Consider the following 11,331-nt stretch of genomic DNA (forward strand, 5'->3'; position numbering starts at 1 on the left):
AGGGTAGAAAGGGAGTGTTTGCGGTCCTCCTCACACTTGAGTCCCAAGCTCTGGTTTGTATCCGTGCTACGCGGGCACAGATTGACTTCCAGAAAGTGGTGGTGGATGTGTGAGAGGAGGCCAGAGCAGTGGATCAGCACTGACTTTGTCAGCGCTGAAGTGGAATCGAGCACAGTTCAGTTCTGCCACGTTGTGCTCGGTTCAGTCAAAGTAGGGGTCAGTTTAGCTTGTAAACGCGCAGAACGTGTCTGTTCTTCTGGGGTCAAATGTTCTGTGAGTCGATGGTCTACTTCAACAGCCATTGGTTCACTAAGAGGCAGAACATGAAGAGAGGGGAGGAGAGAAGAGGAGAGAAGAGGATCGATGAGGGGAAACGAGGAGAGAGGAACAGGAGAAGAGAGGAGAACAGGAGAGGAGAAAAACAGTTGAACAGAGATGAGACAAGAACAGGAGGAAAAGATCTTAATTAGTGTCAGAATGAGAAACCGTGGAAACAACAAAGCCAAGCCTCAGGTCTCAGAGTTCAAACTGATGGGACGGATAGAGGGCAAGTAGAGAGAGAAAGATAGAACGAGAGGTAGAAGATGGGCAGAGGGATAAGGGTACAGAGAAAAAAGACGAGTGTGTGCGTGTGTGTGTGTGTGTGTGTGTGTGTGTGTGTGTGTGTGTGTGTGTGTGTGTGTGTGTGTGTGTGTGTGTGTGTGTGTGTGTGTGTGCGTGCGTGCGTGCGTGCGTGCGTGTGTGCGTGTGTGTGTGTGTGTGTCTGTGTGAAAGGGAGTGAGTGGGAACAGGTGGTGTGACTAACAAAACAGATACACAGAGGAAAGCACAGCAGTGAGTGAGAAAGAGAGAGAGCTAGCTAGAGAAAGAGTACAGTAAATTTGGAATTTTAGTAAATTTAACTCTGAAAGTCCTTACACACTGGGAGTGTGATGTATAAACAATTCTAAAATGTATCACCAAATTGAAACCAAACTAATGTAATGCACAATCTATGTAAAGCGCTTTGGATTAAAAGCGCTATATAAATGCACCATTTACCATTTATTCACCTGCTGATGCTTCATACAGGTTGATGCTTTTTATTTGCAGTGAAAAATTTACCTCGTTTTCACGTGGTGTTATTTGATTTAGTATTTTATTTTTTGTTTGTTCTCTTGCTCTTTTCTTTCTCTCTCTCTTCTTTCTTCTTTCCTTTGATTTTGCTGAGACAGAAAATTGTTACTCGGATAACATGTTACTTTTGTAACTCTTGATAATCCGTTGGCAATAAAACATATTTGACAAAAAAGAAAAATCAACCTTGCTTCCAAAAAAAGAAAATAAATTATGACGCTTTATCACAATGTCATATTTTTGTTCCCGTGTGGGTGTACTCATGACGCAAACGGCAGTGTGTGTTTAAATCAATTCCGCTCAAATTAATCGCACAAAACAAAACACTCCCGACGCGAGAGGACCTTGAGAGAGTGTGGATTTTGACACCCTCAGAAACAGTTACGTCAACGCTCCATATTTTACCGTGCAGAGAGACAGTGAGAGGCAGAGAGGTTGAGACGATGTAAACATCTATTCTTTTATTTCCCACATGGTTTCCTCTCTCTCTCTCTGCAAGGTGGAAGGGTCCCCGCAATGCACTCCACTCATTCTTCCAGTGATCTTTCTCCCTCTCCCTCTGCACCAGTGCAGTGTTGTTTTTGACTGCAGATTTTGATTTAGTTTTAGTCATAGTCTTTTGAATAAAATGTTGAATCACCTGAAAGGTTTTAGTTTTAGTAAAATTTTAGTCGACTAAATATCATAAGATTTTAGGCGACTAAATCTACAGTTGATTTAGTCAACTGAAATGTATTTTGGCAGGCCTTGATGGCATCGTAATGACTGACTTTACACTTGTTTTGCGTGCTGAAAATAGCCGATCTACAAGCTCACAATGCGTTGCGCTGCGACGCGTTGTGAGCAACCAAACATAAAATTACTTTCTTCTCCACTAGTCTCTCCCTAATGTTTTAGTCTAGTTTTTATTTTGTTGACGAAATTGTCAATATATTTAGTCTTAGTTTTTAGTCATCACAGCTTAGTTTTTATTTAGTTTTTTGTCAGTGAAAAAAACGCATAGTTTTAGTCAACAAAATCAACACTGCACCAACGTCTTTCCCCCTGCTCTCTCCATCCCTCTGTCTCGGTTTCATTGCCCCCCCTCCTCCCCTCTTCCTGTACACCTACGCTCTAACCCTGTTCTATCTAGGGATGGGAGTGGGACGATATGAAAATGTCATGTCACGATTATTGTGACGAAAGAAATCAAGATTTACAATATTATCACGATATTCAAAATCCATTATCCTGGGTCAGAACATTTGCCAAAAAATAGCAGCTCTACAAGCTTGTAGATCTGCTATTTTTTGGCAAAGACATTTGATAGAGAGTGAAAAAAGACTGTATCAAGTACGTACAGTATATTATAATGCAGCTCGCCAAATAAAAGGTGAACTGATTTTTAGTGCATGATGGAGGACGATATCACGATAAATTAAATCTTCACGATACGATTATCGTGAGTGTTTTTATCACTTAATATCGCTTATCGTCCCATCCCTAGTTCTATCTCTTCTACTCTTGTTCTTCTACCTCTCTTCCTACCTGCTTTCTCCCCTTCCTTTTTATATTTATGTACGTCCCCCGCTTTCTCTTTACTCTCCTCTCCTGAGTCATTTTCTACTGTCTCATCGGTCTATCAATCCTCTCCCTGTCTTTGTCTGTCTCAACATTCTTTAGCTTCTTTCTCCTCTCGCAGTTCCATCGCTCCACTCTTTTCTTCTCTTTCAGACTCTGCTTTCAGTCTGTCTGCGTCTCTCCCTCTGCGTTGCTTCTTCTCTATTCTTTACCTACTCTCACTGTTGTTTTATTCAGATTTCCACCCAACACACTCTCCTCTTACTTACTGCTCAAATGTGCACTCGCGCAAATGTGCACTCGCGCACTCACACTCGCGCGCGCGCACTCACACACACACACACACACACACACACACACACACACACACACACACACACACACACACACACACACACACACACACACACACACACACACACACACACACACACACACACACACACACACTGCTCTCGCTATCTCTCTTTCTACCGCTTCTCTCTCACAAATCCAATATATATCGACAGAAGCCAGTTTCATGGAACTCAGTCAAAATAATGTTTTCTGTGTGCCTCGACGTTGAGCTGCACAGATCTCAGTACAGACACAACAGCTCTCAGCACAGGGACTACAGACCTCAGTACAGCGGCTACATATCTCAGCGCAGATACTAATGGAGACCTCAGAGACCTTAGCAAAGAGAATGTCTATACAGATCTCACTATGGAGGCTGTGTACAGACCTCAGAGGCCGTGTATAGTGTATACTGTAACTGGCCTGTATCAACGCAGTGACAGAGGCCTGGTGGATCCATGTGATGTGAGTGTGTTGGTACACGGGTGGGTCGATAACGCAGATATATAGAGGAGATCAGGATAGTGGTGTGTGTGTGATAATTTTCCCCCTGAGGATATGACTCCTTTGTGCTCATACATGAAAACACACACACACACACACACACACACACACACACACACACACACACACACACACACACACACACACACACACACACACACTACACTACACAGTAAACTCCTCAGGGTTATCCATCTGTAACTCTGGTGTGCACATGCACTTGTACACAGAGGCGTCAATTGGGTATGGCAAGCTATGGCAGCTGCCATACTTTGGCTACAGGGGGAAATAACAAAATTGACTTTTCATCGTGCCTGTTGCTAAGGTATGGCAACATGACTGGTGTCTTGCACGCGCGCGAGGGCGCGCGTGCAAGACACCAGTCATGTTGCCATACCTTAGCTTTTTCCAAACTGACGCCGCTGCTTGTACATTCACTGAGTTAAAGGAGCACTTCATCCATTTTCAACCTATGCTCATATAATTGATCCTCAGCAGGCACGTGCACACATAGACATCAAAGGGGGCTTGAGCCCCTGCCCTTTTATCCGTCTGTAAAAAGTGCCCTCTCCAGACCATGATTGCAGTTTTTACTATGGTGAAAGAAATGCAAATGCCTTCTTTCCATGCCACACCTGAAGGCAGCATGCAAGAGAATTGCCTTGTCCAGACTCTCCTGAACTTGAGTGCAGCATCTTATGTTGAAAGAATTGCCTTCTCTGTGTAGAAAACCATGCGGTACGCCACATCTCCAGTATTCACTTGATTATGCTTAGTTCAGTGTGGTATCACACCGAAAATAGCCGACCTCCAAGCTCACAACGAATCGCAGCATGGCACGTTGTGAGCTTGGAGGTCGGTTATTTTCGATATTTTTACCAAAAGACCCTTTTAGAAATGTCAGCCCCTGCCTCTCTAAGATTCTCTGCACGTCTCTGATCCTCAGTAATGATCATGATAATATTGTACCATTTCAGCCTATTGGCTCTGTGTCTCGGAGGAGGGCTGTGGACAGATCAGAAACCCTCCTACCAGTGATGTCATCGGCAGGCAGGTTTCGTCCTTTCAAACAAGATTTAAAATTATGTATTTTGTTTCCAATTAACGCAAGAAAAAATTGCTTCTATTATAGGATGCTAACTTTCCAGGAATATGCCTGTAAAAGCTTGGATTCCCCATCGATGATGTCACTGGTAGGTGAGTTGCCGAACTGTCCACAGCCCGAGTCCTGTACTGTGAGACAAAAATGGAACCCCATTGAAATGTTTATCAGTGAGGACCATTTATAAAGATAGGTTGAACATTGGTGAAGTGGTCCTTTAAATGAACTCGGATGAATGTTACAGAGTACAGTATATGCACCTGTCGGTGGTCGATGGAATCAATACCAAAGATAGAGAGAAGAGGAAGATGAGGAAGAGGAGGCTGGGCTGCATATTCCCTGAGGATATGATGACACAAGCTTTAAAGTAAATACACACGTGCACATAGACGCACAAACGCGCACGCGCACACACACAATTCACTGCCCTCACTCTTCCTTTGTTGCTCCCATGGGTGGTCACAACTCTCTTCCTCCTTCCTATCAAAGACAGAAACACACACACACACACACACACACACACACACACACACACACACACACACACACACACACACACACACACACACACACACACACACACACACACACACACACACACACAGACTGTATCCCCTGTATTCAGATTGATATTAATATTTAAATGTCCCACATTTTTAATTATAGTTTTTTTTTTTCTGTGAGGCTGTGATTATTACTTTTTTCTTCTGCTTCTGAAATTGAATAAGAAGTATCAAAATGACCTCAACAAGAAAGAACTGACTATAACAAATTAATGCATTTATTAAATGGAATACGTATTTCTCTATACTGTACCTGTCTTTATGAATTGTGCATGCTGTATAATTATACACTACTAGACCGGTGCCCATTGGGAAGAATAATCACCATTGATGTCAAGTCTGTCTGTCTGTCTCCCTTTCATGCCCATACAGTATATAGAGATCTCTTATCTCTGTCTGTCTGTGTCTCTTTCATGCCCATACATTATATGGAGTTATATGGCGTTAACATATATTATATGTATTATGCATATCTTCATGCATATCGTATGTTTATTAGTGCATTATATTTATCACCACTACTTTGCATTAGAGTGGAATCCAGACTGATTGCTACATTCTGCATCTTTCTTTTTTAACAGTGTTTTTAATGTAAAACTCAAGTCACTTCCTCACTTGCCTACGTAATTGGTGATGTTTGTCAAATAGAACCCTTGTCAGACTGAGTAGAGAAGTGAGAGAGAAAAACACAGCGAATCAGCATGGATTCCAGGGGGCTAACTTTGCATATCGTCGTTGTCGGGTGAAAACCTTGTATGATCAAAACCTTCCTTATTTTGTTATTTTAATCACGATTTAAAATAGTGAAAATAGACGATCTACAAGCAACGCCTCGCACCGGGAGGTGCTGTGTGCCGTTGTGTGCCATTTTCACTAGTTTTGTACGACAGTCTTGTATGATGAAGCAGGGCTTTACTTTACAAAGAAACGTACAAATTTGAAACTCGGAGATACTGTACGAGGTTTCTGCCCCGACAATGACGGTATCATTCCTTGCTGTAGTCTTCACGGCAGTCCTGTCCCGAGACTCTCTGAGATTTGGATCGATTTTTATTCCGTAATTGTTTGAATGAAATTGTCAATTCAATCATAAGAGACAAGTTTGTACGAGAATGGATTTGGCTTTGGCCTCTTCACAGATCAATTATAAATCTATACAATTGATTAGATAATTAGATCTGGAGCATATTAGTGTAAGAGCTTGCCCCTGGTGGATGCAGACAACGCCTTGAGGTTCTAAAAATGTCCAGAAAAGGAGCATCGTGGTAGTTCAGGCAGGCACTGGAGTCGAGCCGGTCTCAGATCGTGGCCGTTTCAGATGAGCGTATGTGGAACAACTATGCAGTCTGATAGGATATTCTTCATTTGTTTGTAGTTAATCATATCGTTTGTATTGATAAATATATTGCCATGTTAATATGGACTGTGTGACATCCATGCTTATTGTATATCACTATCTGGAAAAAAACAACCTTGGGTCTGACTAGTGGAAATATACAGAGGACCGACCCTATGTGACTCTGTCTTGTCACATTCTCAAGAACCAATTAAAGAGTTCCACCACGGTTATACTGGTGATTCATATATACTGTTGTTTAGCCTCCATCTCGTTAGAGGAACTTTAGAGGAGCCTGTTACCGTATGTCTGCCTGTGTCTGGATTTTCCTCTCCAAAGTAAACTCCATTTACACCTTGATCTGACTCTCGTCTCTTATTTCTTTTGGTCTCATATGGGAATAAGAAACGAGTTGTTGTTGTTTACAGAATTTATTTAATACCGTCTTTTAAGCAGGCTGACGTTCACTCTCGCTTACATTCTCAACATGTTTTGCTACTACTGCAAATGACAGCTCGTTAGTGACCAAGCTCCCACCACCTCCCCAGCCTCGTTCCGTAGTAGCACTTCACTGTGTCAACATGTCAGTGGCTTGGTACTGTATATGTACGTATGTCATCATGTTCTTAGCATCTGAGTATCTTTAGGCTCTGCCACGCGGGGCTCCGTGATCTCTGCGTCACGCTTGTGCAGATTTGTTTTGGAGCATCACGAAAGGGCAGAGCAGAGCCACACTGCCAAATACAATGCAATAAACGGTTTTCATCTCAATGAGATCTGGGTTTTTGGAGAGATAAGAGATGTGATAGTACTTAAAGGGGAAGGAGATTTGAGAATTGAGTCTTCTAAAGCTGGGTACACACTACAGGTGTTTTGAAATCCCGAACGGATTTTCAAATCCTGTTGCCTCACACATAAGGATAATCTGATAAGATTATCGTGCCTGACTGAGCAACGCAGCACCTCACGTAATCTCACCTAGCGTCAAGTCGCATGATCACGTGCAGAAGCCAACTTTCTGTGGTATACAGACGAAAGGTTGTGACGTGTCTGGGAGGACATGTTGATTTCACACCTGTAAGTCACTTTGGATAAGAGCATATAGAGGTGACAGGGAGAACAGAGATGATGAAGTGCCCATAGCACAATGGCTAATTTATAATTAGTGTATCGACATTATACATTGCTCTATAGACAGTGTTCTTGCCAGATATCGAAAAGCCACAGCTGTCACACATAACACTTTGTCTCAACTGCTCGCCATGTCAACGGTCCTCTCATTCTCTTCACGTCAGTCTCTTAGACTTGTCTCTCTCGGTTGTCCCACTCAGACAGTGACATATCACCCAGATAAATATAAGAAATGTTTGATAATTATCGGGCGGTCTGATCGTCTGTGAGCACATTAGGAGGCTTAAGATTGGATCTTTGAACGCCTCACACTCTGATCTGGCCAGATAATCACTTCAGATCAGCCTCAAACCGGGAACACCAACTGTCGGGAGGTTAACGGAATTATAAAGCTGAATTTGTGTCTTCACTGCTGCACATTTCTGCCAACTGAAATGACCAAATATCTTTTCAGGAATGAGTTGCATTTCATCTTATCGCATCTCCAATGTAGCTTTATCTTTGAGAGGCACCAGGTAGCCTCGGGGCATCTGAAATCTACTTAACTTTTCAGCCCTAATTGGTGCCAGTGAACATATCCAAACAACTTGCTCGCTTCCACCTGATTTTGTGTTCTCTAGCAAATGTATTCCTCCCTCCAACTCTTTCCTCCCCTGCTATCAAGACACACAGAAACACCACACCTACTACACCTGCCAACACATTCACCCACACACCCACACACACAAACCAAACCAAACCAACCCTCAACAGCCAACTTCATTTAACATGTTCTGCTCCACTCTGTCTAAATGGAGTTTTTCTCTGTCTCTCTCACTCTATCAATCTGTGACTCTGTCACGCATGCCTGCAGGCACATACAGTATGTATTCTGGGGTCATAGGGCAACTTTCTAGAGTCAGTCTCCCTCTCTTTCCCTCCCTCTCTCTCTTCACACGGATGCACATACACAAACAAGTATGTATTCTGGGTGTCATAGGGCATCTTTGTTGGGGCAGTCTCTCTCTCTCTCTCGCTTTCATATGCACGCACACACACAGAGCCTGCCCTAGGCATAGACAAAATAAGCAGTTGACTAGGGAGTCATGACAATGGGTTGGGGAGAACACCAAGCTCGCTCTCTCTCTCTCTTGATACATACAGAAAACACGAAATAAAATAAAAAAAGAAAAGAAAGAATTTTGTAACATACAGTACAGTACAGTAAATTGTTGCTTGTGAGTCATTGCAACATGCACTTTGCACACACATGAAGTCATGTTATTGTACCGTAGGTACAACCGGAGTGTGTGAATACTGTAACAGCAATCTTTGACATCCGACTTACAGAGGTCTCGTCACACCGCCCCCCCCCCCATACTGTGTGTGTGTGTGTGTGTGTGTGTGTGTGTGTGTGTGTGTGTGTGTGTGTGTGTGTGTGTGTGTGTGTGTGTGCGTGTGCATGTGCATGTGTGCGTGCGAGAGAGAGAGCGAGAGAGAGAGAGAGATGGCAGGAGATACATCAGACACACACACACACACACACACACACACACACACACACACACACACACACACACACACACACACACACACACACACACACACACACACACACACACACACACACACACTACTGCAGTGGTTCTCTCAAAGTGGATTCCAGGGACTCTGTGATGGGTTCCTTTAAGGGGGTCTAAATGGACCCATACAAGCCTGTAACTCTTGACAGTGTACAAATGGAACCAAATGAACCATGATGGGTTCATTTGGTTCCATTTGTACACTGCCAGAGATTGAGAAACACTGCATAGCATGCTCCTGCATACCTCTGTACTGAGGCCGCAGAGCACGGTTGTTGGGACAGTCGCGTCCCTGCTTGCTGAAGTTGATGTTGGTCCTGATGCAGCGCTGCAGCAGGGCCTGGGTGGGCCGCGTGTTGTCACTCATGCTCATGAAGATCTTGTAGGGCTCATTCTGACTGAGGAGCCGCAGGGAATGCATCTACAGGCAGGGGCGTCACAAGGAGGGGAAAAGTGGGACTGAGTTACTAGGGCCCAAGGTGAATTCTTTTTAGCACCACTGACATAGAAACAAAAACCCTTAGAAGGATTTTAAATATTCAAAGACTTGCACACATTTTCACGATTTTTCAAAAGTAACAAATCTACAAGCTCGCAGCGCGGCACTCAGCTTGTATATCTGCTATTTTTCAATAGTTAAAACACAAAATAATGCGTTCCCAGTCTAAATGGGTTAAACCCCCTCCCCCTATGAAGAACATTCATGGGGGGCCCGCAGTGAATCCTTGTACCCAGGGCCCAGAATTTGGCGTGACACCCCTGTCTACAGGAGGAGAATGGGCAAAAACCATGATGCCCAAATGCTCAGCAAAGGCATATGACTTGCTCTGTGTTCACACACAACAACAAAAAATTCATAGGAAATGGTAATAATACAATGGTTGGGGGAGGGAAGTGGTGATAACGACAGAGAAGGATATACATAAGGTGTGAGACATGTCTGAGGTTGAAGGAGAGACAGAGGTACAGCGAGGGAAGTTGGAGAGCAGGAGAGGTACTGGTGAAACTGAGATGGCAGAAGATAGGCAGAGAATGTGCAAACGTTTGGCAAAGATACAGCTCACAACCAGTGTTGATTTCGTCGACTAAAACTATGACGAAAAATGTTTGTCGACTGTTTTTTTCACTGACGAAAACTAAATAAAAACGAAATGAAAACTAAGCTGTGATGACTAAAACTAAGACTAAATATATTGACACTTTCGTCAACAAAATAAAAACTAGACTAAAACATTAGGGTGGAGAAGAGAGTAATTTTATGTTTGGTTGCTCTCAGGTGTTGCGTGCTGAAAATAGCAGAGCTTGTAGATCGGCTATTTTCAGCACACAACCCAGTGTAAAATCAGTCATTACGATGCCAACAAGGCCTGCCAAAATACATTTCATTTGACTAAATCAACTGTAGATTTAGTCGACAAAATTAGACTAAAACTTTTCAGGTGACTAAATTATGACTAAAACCAAGTTACATTTTATTTAAAAGACTATGACTAAAACTAAATCAAATTTTGCTGTCAAAAACAACACTGCTCACAACGCATCGCAAAGTGACACGATGTGCTCCCCTGTAACCCCATCATACACCATGAACACTAAGGATTCTATTGTGTACATGACACGAGAAAATCATAATTTATGGATAATATGTGAAATGATCCATCTTCCATCTGCGATTTAAATGTACTCAGTGTGTTTAGACTGTCTTCATTTGCAATTCAAAGGAAGTTTCACATTGCACAACTCTGCACCATTAACGCAATGCATTTCAGCTCTGATGAAAGCACAAGGACACACCACGCAACACATGAATACATGTGCACTCTTCCTTAATCTTTCTCTCTCTCTAACATGCACACACACACACGCATGCACGCACAGACACACGCACACACGCACACACACACACACACACACACACACACACACACACACACACAAAGTATTGCCGCCAGTTCCTTTGTTGCTCCCAAGGGTGGTGGTCTCAAGTCTCTACCTCCTACAGCACATACAGTACGGTATGGTCTCAAGTCTCTACCTCCTACAGCACATACAGTACGGTATAGTCTCTACCTCCTACAGCACATACAGTACGGTATGGTCTCAAGTCTCTACCTCCTACAG

The 11,331-nt window shown here is 43.1% G+C and overlaps 1 protein-coding gene across 1 annotated transcript in view; it reads right to left on the reverse strand.

The window, feature by feature from the left end:
- Positions 1 to 286: 286 nt before the first annotated feature.
- The window catches only part of LOC308283334 (carbonic anhydrase-related protein 10-like), a gene marked incomplete at both ends in the record, with an annotated part of 123,282 nt that continues 112,237 nt past the window's right edge, over positions 287 to 11,331 (reverse strand). Inside the window, 2 exons of the mRNA XM_080723751.1 lie at positions 287 to 309; positions 9,457 to 9,631. Of these exons, the coding sequence (XP_080579877.1) occupies positions 287 to 309; positions 9,457 to 9,631 (198 nt within the window). The remainder of the gene's footprint in view (positions 310 to 9,456; positions 9,632 to 11,331) is intronic.

Source organism: Nannobrachium achirus, assembly GCF_963921795.1.
Source record: "Nannobrachium achirus genome assembly, chromosome: 4".
Taxonomy (NCBI): domain Eukaryota; kingdom Metazoa; phylum Chordata; class Actinopteri; order Myctophiformes; family Myctophidae; genus Nannobrachium; species Nannobrachium achirus.